The sequence below is a fragment of the Heteronotia binoei genome, chromosome 21 (genome assembly GCF_032191835.1).
Source record: "Heteronotia binoei isolate CCM8104 ecotype False Entrance Well chromosome 21, APGP_CSIRO_Hbin_v1, whole genome shotgun sequence".
Lineage (NCBI taxonomy): Eukaryota > Metazoa > Chordata > Lepidosauria > Squamata > Gekkonidae > Heteronotia > Heteronotia binoei.
The window spans coordinates 156,519,346-156,534,457 of record NC_083243.1 but is presented as its reverse complement, the minus strand read 5'-3'; the positions used below and the strand labels follow the sequence as shown (position 1 = coordinate 156,534,457).

Here is a 15,112-nt window from a genome sequence, read left to right as displayed (position 1 = left end):
TGTAGGCAAAAAACATCTGGAGAGGTACCGTTGGCCACTCCGATAATATCTTTTTTGAAGTGTGGTGACCAGAATTTTACACAGTACTCCAAATGAAGCTGCACCATCAATTTATACAGGGGCATTATGATACTGGCTGATTTGTTTTCAATTCCCTTCCTAATAATTCCCAGCATGGCATTGGCCTTTTTTATTGCAATCGCACACTGTCTTGACATTTTCAGTGAGTTATCTACAATGATCCCAAGATCTCTTTCTTGATCAGTCTCTGCCAGTTCACATCCCATCAACTTGTATGTATAGTTAGGATTTCTGGCCCCAATGTGCATTACTTTGCACTTGACCATGTTGAACCTTATTTGCCATTCTGATGCCCACTTGCCCAGCCTTGACAGATCCCTTTGGAGTGCCTCACAATCCTCTCTGGTTCTCACCACTCTGAACAATTTAGTGTCATCAGGACTTTTTTGGTAGAAAAGCCCCAGCAGGAACTCATTTGCATATTAGGCCACATGCCCTGACATCACCATTGTTCCACACAGGGCTTTTTGTAGGAAAAGCCCAGGAGGCACTCATTTGCATAATAGGTCACACACCCCTGAGACCCAGCCAGCCAGAACTGTGTTCCTGTGCATTCCTGCTCAAAAAAAGCCCTGAGTGTCATGTGCAAACTTGGCCACTTCACTGCTTACTTCCAACTCCAAATAATTAATGAACAAGTTAAAAAGCATTGGACCCAGTACTGAGCCCTGCAGTACCCCACTGCTTACCGTCCTCCACTGCGAAGACTGCCCATTTATACTCACTCTCTGCTTCCTATTAATTAGCAAGTTTTTGATCCACAAGAGGACTTGTCCTTTTACCCCATTACTTTTTTTTAAACAGAAAAATTGTTTTTATTGAGATAAATATATGAGCCTATCTAGAACACGTGTAATGTCCACTACCTTCACACCAGGCAGGCAAGTTATCATATGCTCAGTATGCGGTTTTGCCATCCAGCTGTCTAAGGATCGAATCACCAACTACCAAGACCACCCACCTCCCCGCCCAGGGATGGTTCCTTTGTGCGAAAGGATACTCGTTCACCAACTGAAGAGGTCCCTTCTGAGGGCACATTTCGCTTATCCTCAGCATGGTGCCCTGTTCCCTCTCAACCCTCATGCTCCCTGACAGCAGCTGGGCTGCCATTTTCAGAGTAGGACACATCTAACAAGTCTCTGAGAGTCTTCTCCAAGTGCCTAACTGACTGTCTCTGCTTCTCCAGATCAGCCACCTCAGTCTCAAGGGTGCGAACTTGTTCCCTGAGAACCAGGAGCTCCTTGCACCAAGCACACACCCAAGAATTCTGTCCATTGGGCAGATAGTCGTACATGTGACACTCAGTGCAAAACACTGGAAAGCCCCAACCCCCCTGCTGGCATTCTGACTTCATAATTGCTTTTTAAAATATACAACACTCCCTTTAACATCTTTTGTGTTTACGTGGCTCTTGTAGAAAGTCTACTTAGCTTATGGGGAACACAAGGAGACTAAGGCCCTGGGTTCCTAGTCCTTCCTGAGCTTCTTTCAGAGCTCCTAAGCTCTTGCCCTTCAGCTTGCGACTCTGGCAAGGTGCAGCCTTATAAATGCAAGGGTGGGGGGCAGCAGTCAGCCCAGGCAATACAGACGCTTCCAATCAGCAACCATCACCTGATGCAATCACCTACAGCCCAGTCAAAACAAACTGAAACAGCAGTTCCCCAGCAACCACACAAACTCACTCATCCCACACAGTGGCACTCAGCTAATTCTCCCCAGCAGTTAAGAAAAGGCAGTTAAGAAAAGACAAGCACCCCCTTTAGCAGTACCCTTTCCCACTCTCTCCCAGAGCTCAGCTGTTTAATGTTTTAAATATCAGGATTCATTACAATCAGGTACAAGGTAGAACACCCATTCAGCAGCCATTCAGGTTGTTACTGATCAGTTTTCAGGTTCAAATTAAGATACTTGTTATTATGTAGGCCTTCATGGCCTTGAGTCCACACCCCTGGAGACTGCATCTCTTGCTATGCTCTGCCTTGACAGTTTACTCATCCGAGCGAAGTCTTCTGTGTTGCCATCTTGCACATCAGCAGTTGCCCTTGCACACACATATTCTCAATGGTGGTTCCCGCTGTGTAGAATGGCCTACCTGAAGTCAGGAAAGTTCTAGCACTTCTATCATTCCTCAGAATGTGCAAAACAGAAATGTTTAAGAGGGAATTTTTATAAACAGATAACACTCTGTATCCAGTAGAACACTCCAGGAGGACACCCTATAGTGAAACAAGACTGTTTATTTATTTATTTATTTTATTGAATTTATATCCCGCCCTCCCCGCCGAAGCAGGCTCAGGGCCTGCCTCAATTTGCTCAAAGTGGCTAACAAAAATCATAGTTGCATCAATACAATATACAAATCTGTTGCTTGGTACTTACCTTATCTGTGGTCAACTAACACTTTCAAGTGGTTGCAGTAAGGATGGGAAATAAAGTGCTGCCCTTTGGCCCTCTCTCTACCAGAGTAGGAATAACCAAGGGAGGGCTGTTCTTTGGTAGTTCCTACCATGTGTCACTTTTTGAGTGTGTGTCATGTGTGTACCTCCATGGAAACCAGTTTCTGTGATGTGCAAGTATATTGTATGTGGGATGAGATTATCTTGTTGGCTCTGAAAAGCGGACATCCTTATAGCTACTTGTATTTATACTATCCCTACTTGGGTGTGCATGACCATAAAGAGCGTCATGGTGGGCTTTCATCAACTCTTAAACTTGCATGGGCAATTGCAATTTGTGTATCTCTCACGCCAGGTATATTTCTGGTTGGTATTTATATTTATCTGGGGTTGTACTGCCTGCAATGTAGACACAATTGAAGAAAACATCTGGCACTTTGCTTTATCTGAAATTATTTTCTGTGCTTCATTGCTTGCTAGCAGTTGTCAATGGGTGTGCCTCATACACTGCCCATTGTGGCAAGGAGTCAATGATTAAACAGCCCTTCTTGAAGGAGTCTCAGTACTCTGTTTATGGAAAGAGAACAACAGGGATGGTGCATTATACAGAGCAAAGTACACTTTCACATACTTGTACAGTTTTACCGTCTTTGAGTGTGGAGATGTAAACTCCTGTGTCCTGTGAATGTTATCCAGATGCTTTTATTTTGCCAGAGGTGTCTCAGTAAGATGAGATCACACATGCATTCTCATTACACAGTGAAAGCAATGACAACTTGCATATCTGAGTTGGTTTGTGTCCCATTGTGGGCTATAAACAGTTTAATTAAATTAAAAAACAGCCACCTCAGATAAGGTAAAATGCCACTGGGTTTTTAATACCTCACATTATCTTAGAATGATACAGAATGATCTCAATATGATACAGAAATAGAAACAGTGATGAAAGGTAACATTAATTGCACAAGGCTAGTGTTCCAGGGGTTTGTCTCTGACTTAATCTGCATGGCAAAATAGATAAATGGTAGAACATTCCTTAGATTTTTCTGACAGTATCCTATTTTAAGAATCAGATGTAAATGCCATAAGACTTTTGATATCTCTTAATGTGATATTTCTTAATTAATCAGTTCTAAGAAAAGGCCTATAGCAGGTGCCTTTACTGGAAAGTTGTGGAAATATAAGAGATCTTTGAACCTTAAACCAACGTTACCACCCCAGCAAGCTTTGCCCCACTGTCACAAAATTGCACAAGAGTGCAAATGGCCATTTTGTTTTTCAGGTTGCTTGAGTTTGTTTGCTTTGTGCCCATGACGTGGGGATCTCAGGTGAAATTCACATATCTTTGGGAGTGCCCTTGGTTGCTTTTCTTTTACTGTAAAGGTACATAGTTTAATACCTGAGGTGGGGCCAGCCAGAGCCATTCCAATCAATCTGGTTTCTCAGCTGACAAAGAAGAATTTCTGGTTTAGTTTCTGCTTTACAAAGAAACGGCAGTCAGTTGCTGCTGTGAGGGCCTCAGCATGCTGAAGTGAGGGTCAAGAGGCTTAGCAATGATGTGCTCTGCTCTGATTATAATGTAGGGAGAGGAATCAGCTAAAGGCTCAGGAAGGAGGCTTCTGCAGAGTACAGTAAAGAGGAACTAAATGAAGTAAGTGGTCTTTCTTCACTTTCTATAGTGCGTAACAGTTTGATTTTTTAAATTGACCTGTCATACCTCATTGACAGTTATAAAAACCAGTTTTTAAAATTTAGGGATTAAAATATCACAAATTATTTTGGGGGGAAACTGAAATGCATATAAACAACATATCCTGATCATTGCAAACATATCCTGATCATTGCATTTCATATAATGTTTTGCCAAATGTTAATAATTCAGTAGCACTCTAGGTTAATATTGACTTTATTTTGAAAAATGGCTATTTTCACAAGGAGCTTGGTATTCTGTAAGTCCTGATGCAACCAGTTTGGCATAGGAAGAAAGTGGGTATGATTTGCATGCAATAATGATATGTTTTTTGGCCAGATATATTACTTTTAGTTTTTAAAGTACAATCTTTTAAAATTATTAATTACTTTTTATTGTTGTTGCCTGTATGCTGTCACCTGTATGAATAGGATTCTCCTATTTTCATGTAGCTGGTACTTTCTCCTTTCTTCCTGATAAAACACAAACCATAGTCTTATACCCAGCACCACTTTGCTGCCTTTTAAGACGATGAAATTGTGGAGAATCCCAGTCACCCTCAAATCTCATGCAGTTTCAGTCAGATGGTCTAGCAGAAGTTTCTGTTACTGTCAGGAGGATTACCTGTAGGACTGTGTCCACATTAGTGCTAATCCTTGCACTACTGGCATGCATCTGGTGATGGTGAAGGGTCCGGAGACCGAGTCCTATGAGGAAAGGTTGAAGGAGCTGGGGATGTTTAGCCTGGAGAGGAGGCGGCTGAGAGGTGATATAATCATCATCTTCAAGTACTTGAAGGGCTGTCATACAGAGGATGGTGTGGAATTGTTTTCTGTGGCCCTGGAAGGTAGGACCAGAACTAACGGGTTGAAATTAAATCAAAAGAGTTTCCGGCTCAACATTAGGAAGAACTTCCTGACTGTTAAAGCGATTCCACAGTGGAACAGGCTTCCTCGGGAGGTTGTGGGCTCTCCTTCCTTGGAGATTTTTAAACAGAGGCTAGATGACAGCAATGAAGATCCTGTGAATTTAGGGAGAGGTTGGACTAGATGACCCTAGAGATCCCTTCCAACTCTATGATTCTATGGAGTCTGAAGTCTCCGGAGGTGGAAAGGCACATGGGGGCTGTGGGGGCGGGGCTTCCCCAGACGGCCAGCTGACTGGGAGCAGGAAGGAGCTTGGGAAAGTGGGAAAAACCCCGCTGGGACCTGGGGATTGGCAAGCCTATTCAGAACTCATTCATATATGTTTACCTATAATATAAAATTAGCTCTTATTTAATGCTTCTAAATCTGCAAAATATGTTTAATTGACATGGGAACGATAAATAAGCTTGTACAGTATACACCACTGGAAACAATACCTTTATCATATTGCATTCAGCTCTGTTAAAGATAATTTTCTGTCTTCAGTCAGTGCTCCTCCTTCTGCCCTTTGGGCAGACAAGGAAGGAGAAAAGCATTAGAAACCAATTTTCTGCTTGATTTAATAATGGCATACTTAATGGGAGGGGCATTCATTTCTGACCTGATAAAGGAGAGTGTTGTACAATTAGCAATTAGGAGAAAATAGTACAACGTTTTGCATGCACTTGTTATTCACCATCAGCTGTATTTACTCTGACATTTTGATATCATCCAGGTACCTGTCCAAAGAACAGCTGGGCACAGCTGGCTGGTTCTGTCTCTATAAATAATGCATTCATAAATCTTATTTTGCTTTATGATGAATCCTCAGAATGACTAAGCAGGACCTATGTCATATTTGGCTTCCTCTCTTTTTCATGCTTTTGCTTTATTCCAAAGAAGGTTTTCTCAAGGTGTTCCTGACCTATGTAGAGAGTTCCCCCAGTGCTGGTACAGCAATAGTAATGGCTCTGTTGCTTTGCTTAGGAAGAATGGTTGTTACTAATGCCAGTGCAATGGGACAAATGTTCCCTTATGCTCTATGTTTCCAGAGTAGAGAAGTACTAGCAGAAATCAGTTAATCATGAGCCAACACAAACCATGCCCATTAATGTTGATAGTATGACTTTGCGAACACACAAAAAAATTATTTCTAACATTCAGCATTAGGAAGCCTTTTGGTCATATATTTATTCTGGTGCCCCGTAGTCTTGTTTCACTTTCCCAGACCATGGGAGGACCAGTGAAAGAAAAAAGTGACTCAGCAGATATATACCTGCCAGGGAGATCATCCAACCAGAAGAGCTTCCCAATATTTATTTTATTTACTTATAGTTCACCTTTCCTGCTAAAACTCAAAGCAGATTACAGGATAAGAAGAAGACTGCAGGTTTATACCCCACCATTCTCTCTGAATCAGAGACTCAGAACAGCTTACAATCTCCTCTATCTTCTCCCCCCCACAACAGACACCCTGTGCGTTGGGTGGGGCTGAGAGGGCTCTCACAGCAGCTGCCCTTTCAAGGACAACTTCTGTGAGAGGTATGGCTGACCCAAGGCCATTCCAGCAGCTGCAAGTGGAGGAGTGGGGAATCAAACCCGGTTCTCTCAGATAAGAGTCCTCACACTTAACCACCACACCAAACTGGCCTCCCAGTGCAGTCAGACCGCATAAGACAAGCAATGAACAATGCAATAGCATAGCAGGAGGGGTGATCCTGAAGGTATATGGGTCCAAGGCCAATGGCTTTGTAATTGGAGCCTTGAAATGAACTTGGTAATCAATCAGCCACCAATGGATTGACTGGAGAAGCAATAAACAATGCAATAGCATAGCAGGAGGGGTGATCCTGAAGGTATATGGGTCCAAGGCCAATGGCTTTGTAATTGGAGCCTTGAAATGAACTTGGTAATCAATCAGCCACCAATGGATTGACTGGAGAATGGGTGTGACATGTGTGTTCTGCCTAGTCTCCCACAGTAACTGGGCTGTGGCATTCTATGCCAAATGGAGTTCTGAGTTGGCTTTTATATATACAGAATTTTCATTTTCTGCCAATCATTTCACTACTTTAGTTACTTTGAGAGCACTTTCTGATCCTATGTAAGCATAGATCCTGTATCTGCTTTAGGTATTTTATTCCCTGGTGCTCTCCATCGGCCAGGCAGCTTTAAAGTATTACTTGTAGTTGCTGGAATGCAGGCAGAGATGCTTGTAGGGCACCCCCACCATAAGCAGTCAACCTATTTGTGCTGCAGAGGTCAGAGGCAGATGCACTGGAACTGGAGACAGAGATTCCAGTATTTGCCCCCCACCACCCACTATAGTCAGCCTTGCAAATGGGATTTATGATAGGAACTTAATATTTCCACTTCTATGATAATAAAGAGAAAATACAGAGACATACACTAAGGGGGCACAAGAGAAATCCATTGTCAGATCATCTCTATTTGTCAGATCCATTGAAGAAATCCATTGTCAGATCATCTCTATTTGTCAGAGATGATGGCAGAGTTGGCAGAAGTCTTACAGTACCACTGCTGCCTTGAGCAGAGCTAGTACGCGCAAATACACTCAGAAATGTGTTTCCTACTGAAACTAATAGAGATGACAATAGTTTTCTAATGAGATGATCTTTAATTTTGATATCAAAGAACTGAACTCAGGTTTTTAGGACTCAGGGCATCTGCAAAGACTTGTGGGAGGCATCTCATCCCCCCATCATTTTTCCCTCTTTCCCTTCCCTAACAGCCCCCATAGCCTCTCCCTTTTTTCCTGCTTCCCTCTGTTCTGCCCTTACCAATCTGTCTCTCTTTTTCTGCTTTCCTGTCTTCAACTGTCACTCCTTTCCTCCCCCTGGCAACCTCTAACCAGGAAAACTATGACCCAGTTGCACATGCCAACCACAAGGCTGGGTCTAGTTGAGCAATGGTGAACCTGCAAAGACTTGTGGGGGGAGCACCTGTATTTTCTCATATATACCCAGTGCTTTTTTTGAGTAGGAATGCACAGGAACGTAGTTCTGGCTGGCTTGGCATCAGGGGTGTGTGGCCTAATATGCAAATGAGTTCCTGCTGGGCTTTTTCTACAAAAAAAGCCTTGTATGTACTCTTCTCCACCCTATTTCTTCTTTCCCTCTTCTTGGCAACTCACGTATGCTAACTTTGCATGCTTCTTCTATCCCTTCCACCCACCAACCTGCCTACTAATCTACCTTTTATCTCTCCCCCCCTTTCAGGTATATTTATTTTTTACTTCATTTAAACCCTGCATTTCCCCACAATGGGGACTCAAAGCAGCAGCATTCTTCTCTCCTTCATTTTATCCTCAGAACAATTCTATGAGGTAAACTAGTCTGAGAATGTGTAACTAGGTCTTCTTGTTTTTGGAGTGGGTTTTGTGTGTGTGTGTGTGTGTGTGTGTGTGTGAGAGAGAGAGAGAGAGAGAGAGAGAGCACACACCTGAAAGTCATGTCAACCTAGGATTGCCAAGTCCCCTAAGTTCTGGAGTGGGGGACTTTCATATGTGCGTGACGCAATTACATCATTCAGAAGTGATGTCATCGTTCCAGCAACGTTGCGCGTGGCTGCTCTAGGCGTTTCCAGGAAAGCTCTATGGTTTTCCCAGACACTCTAGCCATTTGGGAGGGGAAAACTCTATGGTACCTATTATATCATAGAGTTTTACCTCCCAAATGGCTAGAGCGCCCGGGGGGAAAAACCCATAGAGTTTCCCAGAAACACCTAGAGCAGCCGCTGCACAACGTCGCTAGCGCAATGACATGACTTCCGGGTGACATCATCGCGCTGGGGACATAGGGGGAGGTTCCCTCCGCCAGCCCAATGTGGGCCGTTGGGTTGGGAACCTCCTGGGCAGGGGAACCCCCACCCGAACTGGGGGCTTGGCAGCCCTATGTCAGCCTTTGGTGACTAACCTCTACTGGGGGCCTGGAGGATATTCAGAAAGGTGGCTGAATAAAGCCTGCACCTGACCTCCCAACTGCTGGTATTCCAAGGAGGTCTCCCATCCAAGTACTTGTCAGAGTCAGCCCTGCTTATCTTCTGAGATCTGACAAGATCAGGTTTGCTTGGGCTATCAGGTCAGGGCCCAGATCTCTGAATAACCAGTACACCGCATGCACTTTCTGGGGGTTGCTGCTTTTTTTTTGGAAGAGAAGGATTTCCAGTTTTTCTGCAAACCTGGGTATTTTTATGGTCTTAGCTGTTCATGCCTCCAGTCTCTAGATTTACGTAGCCAGTGCCACCAATTGACATAATGAAAATTAGATACATTAATGATAACATAACTAATCCAAATCTAATTTCTTTTTCACTGCATTTCCCTGTTCTGCTGTATAAACCTATGCAGTCCATAGGCTTGGATCTTAAATATAACCTTGAAGTGCCTGTGCTGTGTCAAGGTCTCAGAATAATTGCATGCTATTGTTAAAAATGTGTGCATGTTTCTTTGTGTACTTTGGTGTCATCTCTGAGGGTTTTGGATCCAGGTACTCTTGTTCAATGTTTCCTCTAAGCTGCAGAGTCTCATGAACAAAAATTCTACTTTGTGAGCTACTAATATTAAAGTTGTGAGCTACTGGCATTAAAATTGTGAGCTACTGCATAAATTATTGTGCTCTGGGGTCATCCTTCCTGAGTTAAGACAAAAATATGTGAGCTGGAGACTAAAAATCTGTGAGCTACCTCACGCTAACTCAGCTTAGAGGGAACACTGCTCTTGTTCAGTATTATAGTGCTACATGTAATGAGTTATTTGTTTTGGTGCTCCTTTTCTTCATGATAGACAGGTATCAGTTGCAAGCTTCCTTAATAGATTATTCACTACTCATTTTGTTTTCCTATCAAACCTTGAACAAAATGGTATCTGGCGCTATTAATGATTTTACACATTCACATATTATTGGGAAGAGTAAATTCTGCTCCATAAAAAAGAGCCCTGTTTCCATTAATGGTCTTTGTTTCTGAACTATGGGTCTTAGCCATTCGATTACATGACTCTGTGTAAAGAGTGCCAGCTCTTAACCCCAGTTCTTATGCTTTTAATAACGGTATGGTAGGGAGAGTTTAGAAGCTTCAGGTTCTCACTATCTTGGAAGAAGTTGGACTTGCCCATCATCTCCATTTCCTGCAGTTATTAAGCATGTAGAAGTATCTTCAAAGTCCTACTGACATGATTTGTTGCTACGTGGTTGAGCAGACATGTATACTAGACGTGTGCTCCTGTGAATGAGATTCCTTTTCTAATCCTGTCCAAATTCTCTCTTGGTAAGAGAATGTCTGAGAGTAATAGAGAAACCTCTTTTCTGCTCTCCCTGACCCCTAATCTAAAATGATTTAAAAATTTAGTTCTTATATAGGGCAGGGCTCCCCAGCCTTCTCATGGCTGGGTGCTTTGGGAATCTTGAAAACACTGAGCAGATTGTAATCATCAAAGATTTACAATAAAGATCTTGAAAAATTAAAAAGAAAAACACTGAGCAGGTGCTACCACCAAATAGCTGTCATGGGAGCTTGCTCCATTCATCAAATACCGGGAGGTGCCAAGCCAAGCATCCACCTATGATGCAAATAGCTGTTTCTGTATGGGTGCTCCCTGTCGAAAGTAAGGTGATATCAGAACTTTTCTGAAACACCTGCCACTCCAATGAGATAGAGGAAAGCCAGGATTAGATATTTGCTTTGAGGAAAATATGCTTTGAAATAAAAGGAAGTGGGCACCAGAAAACAACAACAAGAAGTAGCACCAAATACTATAAAGTACACAATTAAATGCATATATTCCCAATGACCATACACTTGTGCTACATCTAGGGCTGCCAACCCCCTGGTTTGGGCGGGGGTTCCCTTGCCCAGGAGGTTTCCAACCTTCCGGTCCACATTGGGCTGGCAGGGGGAACCTCCCCCTATGTCGCTGGCACAATGACATCACCCGGAAGCGACGTCATTGCGATGGTGTGCAGCAGCCGCTCTAGGCATTTCTGGGAAAGCTCTATAGTTTTCCCAGATGCTCTAGCAATTTGGGAGTGGAAACTCTATGGTACAATAGGTAAACCAAAGTCCCTCACTCTGGGACGAAGAGGCAACCCTAGCTACATCTATCAATCAAGTGTGGCAATTAGTCAAACAGAGACTAAGAATCTGATCTTCCTGATGAACATGGGTTCCAAATATTTAGTCAGCCAACAATCTAAAAGTTACATACTACAGATCCACACACTGCAAGGGTCATAGCAGTAGAAATGCCCACTTTAAAGTAGAATAGAACAGAATACAAAAGATTCAATTTTTGTGAGCTTGGGAGGGTGAATAAAATCCAAGTGAGCTCAGAAGGAAGCATCTTGATTGGTGGGAGATGTGGCAGAGGCATTGTAGAAAACCGTCCTAATAAAGAATGGAGGGAAAGCCGTGGGGTGGGGTGGAGATATGCTAGAGGTGATCTTGGTTTCATAAGTGAGAAGTGTAGTAGACAGAGTAGCTACCAACTGTCCTGAGTCATGTAAGGAGAAAATATAATTATTATGGCTCCTGATGTAATTGGAACCTTTTGATAGAGAGAATTTGAATCCATTTTTGAAACTTCCTCCACACAATCAGAGTGGGAAAAGTTTCAAAAATGGAGCCTTGGCGGTAACAGGGGAAGTGGGAAGATTTCTTCCTTGCTTCTTTGGTTTTATCATTACATTGCTTAACCAATCAGATACATTCAACCCCTGTAAGGGTTGGTAAAGAGCCATTCCCTAAATAACAAACACTCTCTGAAAAGCCATTCTTAAATTGATTAGAAGCCTTGGAAGGCTATTTTCAGTGGCATTTCCTGATTAAATGTAGGGATGTTAACATTCAGCAAGAGTGAACGCAGGATGGAAACCAAGGTAAATAAGAAAATACATTGACACACCTGCCACAGTGATTTGGTGTGGTTTCTATGAGTGTGTTCCTAGGGAGGGGTTTCATCTTTACACCTTATGCTGATTATAGAATGGGTGACAGACATAGGCAGTTACCTAAAATGAGGTTATGCAATATTCACTGAGTAAAATATCCTGTGTGTCCTATATATTCCTTTAAGACAGGTTGTGTTAGTCTGTTGCAACAAAGCAAAAAGAGTCTTGTGCCACAGGAGGAAGGAAGAAAGGTAAATAGATTGTGGCATAAACTACAACTGGCAAATCATCATATATTTAATGCAATGGGGTGTAGTCCATGACACCTTATGCCACAATAAATCTGCTGTTCTAACTACCACAAGGCTCCTTTTTGATTCTCTGTATTCTTTTTTCATTAATTAATTTTAACCAAGGATTTATTCATTCAGGAAAACCAGATAGGGTGGAGTCATTCATTCATGTAAAGAATTATTCTTCCTTTACAGAAACCCAAGATAACATTATATCATTTGCACATGCTCAGAAAAGCTATTTTCTAGAGATTTACTTTATTTTATTTGAAACCTAATGTTCCCTCTAAGCTGCAGAGTCTTGTGAACACAAAGTCTACTTTGAGCTCCTGGTATTAAAGTTGTGAGCCTCTGCATAAATTATTGTGCTATGGGGTCAACCTTCCTGAGTTAAGACAAATATGTGTGAGCTGGAGGCTAAAAATCTGTGAGGTAGCTCACACTAACTCAGTTTAGAGGGGACACTGTTTATGACACTTTTCTACTTGATGTATGTCAGTTTCAGAATTATTCAGAATTGACTAGATATTTCAGAATATTCCAATTATTTTCTCAATCTAGATTTTATAATTCCAGGTAACTGATAATTTTAGATATCAATCCCATATCAATTTTAGATTCCAGGTAACTGATAATTTTAGATATCAATCCCATAGGCTCCATTAGTTTGGTGTAGTGGTGAAGTGTGCGGACTCTTATCTGGGAGAACTGGGTTTGATTCCCCACTCCTCCACTTGCACCTGCTGGAATGGCCTTGGGTCAGCCATAGCTCTGGCAGAGGTTGTCCTTGAAAGGGCAGCTGCTGTGAGAGCCCTCTCCAGCCCCACCCACCTCACAGGGTGTCTGTTGTGGGGGAGGAAGGTAAAGGAGATTGTGAGCCGCTCTGAGACTCTTCGGAGTGGAGGGCGGGATATAAATCCAATATCATCATCATCATCATCATCATCATCATCATCATCATCATCATCATCATCATCTTCTTCTTCTTCTTCTTCTCCTTCTCCTTCTCCTTCTCCTTCTCCTTCTCCTTCTCCTTCTCCTCCTCCTCCTCCTCCTCCTCCTCCTCCTCCTTCCTTAAGGCTGAGCTACCTGAGAAATTAAACTGACAGCTTGGTACCAAGGATGATGGGAGCAGGGAGCTGAGAGTCCTATAATTGCTGTTACTATGGATTTTCAAAGAGAGGAGGCACTGCTATTAGAGCTGTGGTTGATGCTTCCCTGCACTGATGGAATCCCAAACAAGGAACAGAAAACAGAAAGCACTTACACATTGGTCATTTCGAACTGAAAGGCAGGCATAGAAGCTTTAGAATCCCTCTGCTGCCCCTGACCATTTGCCTATGATTATTGCTCCGCATGCTGAAACAGCTCTCCCTTTCCAATCATCTCACCTTGTATTTTACTCCTAGGATTAGTAGGTTCACAGACTAGTTAGACTGTAGTCTAACAGGGAAATTGTATATGTAGTTTAGGCCCCATTGAAGGTATATTATGTGTAAGATACTGCAACAGATCTGCTGCAACAGACTGGGGAGAGTGTGCTTCTATACTGGAAGTGTGCGGCATAAGCATAGTAGGTTGGTGCATGGGAAACACAGCTGGAACACCACCTGTACCCACTGCAGCACCCTCTGTTGAGGGAGTAGGGTGCGGAGGAAAAGGACTATCCACTCACACTGCTCATGCCTGAACCTGAATCAGTGGAAAAATGGATTTTCCTTAAGGGTAATTTCCTACTGCTGGGCTTCCCTGAGGTGCCCTTTGAATAAGAGGTAATGACACACCCCAAGAATGTGCCCACACACTCTCTGCTGTGTCCTGCTCACCACTAATGGTGATAGTTTCTTGCAGCCACCCACTGTCTGTTGCTCAGGGTATTTGTCTGTCCTTGGCACCAGCTGTCCTTTGCTCCACTGTGCCATACCCAGTGACACCTGCAGTGTTTGAATCCCAGACAGCAATCATTGCCCAGTATCAGCCTGACAATCGTTGCTGTTGCTGTCCAGCTGCCACATATGCTTAGCTCTTTGGGGTTGGCATGGCCCTGGGAAATGGTCAGGGAGCTGAGGAAAAGCTTTCCAAAAGCTGTTTGCCTTGGTTTTTTTCAGTGGGAAATGACTGCATCAAGTTGACTTTAATGGACTTCCAAGTATTTGGAAATTTCAAAATTTTAAAAATACAAATTAAAAATGAAAAGGTGTTGTTGTTACACATTCCTACTGTTATTATTACTTCACATTTCCTAAAGCCGAACTCTTGGTACTGAAAATGGATTCTTAAACTATGAAATGAGGCCATTAAAATTAACTGCATGCATGGAAGAGGTTGGAAAACCATAGCCGAAGGATAGATAACTATTGGTCTCATTTGTTTTTCCAGGTCATCTTTCCTGAGTCACAGCTGACAACAACAATGTCTGGCATCACTGGTGCTCCCACCAACCCTAATAGTACGACAGCAACTACTGTTCTAACCACAGCCGAGCCTAGCTTCATTGAAGGTCTTATTAACAAAATCCCATGTGAGTAAACTGAATGAGCTGAATGAATAGAAATTCAAATTTAATTCAAAGAATTGCCTGGAGTGCTTGACCTCCATTTATAAGACAGATCCATTTCTCCTTTATAGCCTCCAGAAGATGACAACAATCAGTGTTGCATTTTGGGAGAACTGGAGTATGGATATGGATTATGTTAAGGAAACTGAATGCAATTGTTTATTTTTATATTAAATGTTGTGGGGTGTAATGGAAACCAATTTTTAATAGTGAGGTTGGAATTACAACAGACTTGGAGCAACCACAGATTTGACTGTTTAGTTCTAATCAAACTGCACTATTTGG

The 15,112-nt window shown here is 42.6% G+C and overlaps 1 protein-coding gene across 1 annotated transcript in view; it reads left to right on the top strand.

Annotated features, from left to right (window-relative positions):
• Positions 1-3,972: 3,972 nt before the first annotated feature.
• Positions 3,973-15,112, top strand: part of SYT8 (synaptotagmin 8) — a 30,053-nt gene continuing 18,913 nt past the window's right edge. Inside the window, exons 1-2 of the mRNA XM_060262739.1 lie at positions 3,973-4,128; positions 14,650-14,791. Of these exons, the coding sequence (XP_060118722.1) occupies positions 14,683-14,791 (109 nt within the window). The 5' untranslated portion in view covers positions 3,973-4,128; positions 14,650-14,682. The remainder of the gene's footprint in view (positions 4,129-14,649; positions 14,792-15,112) is intronic.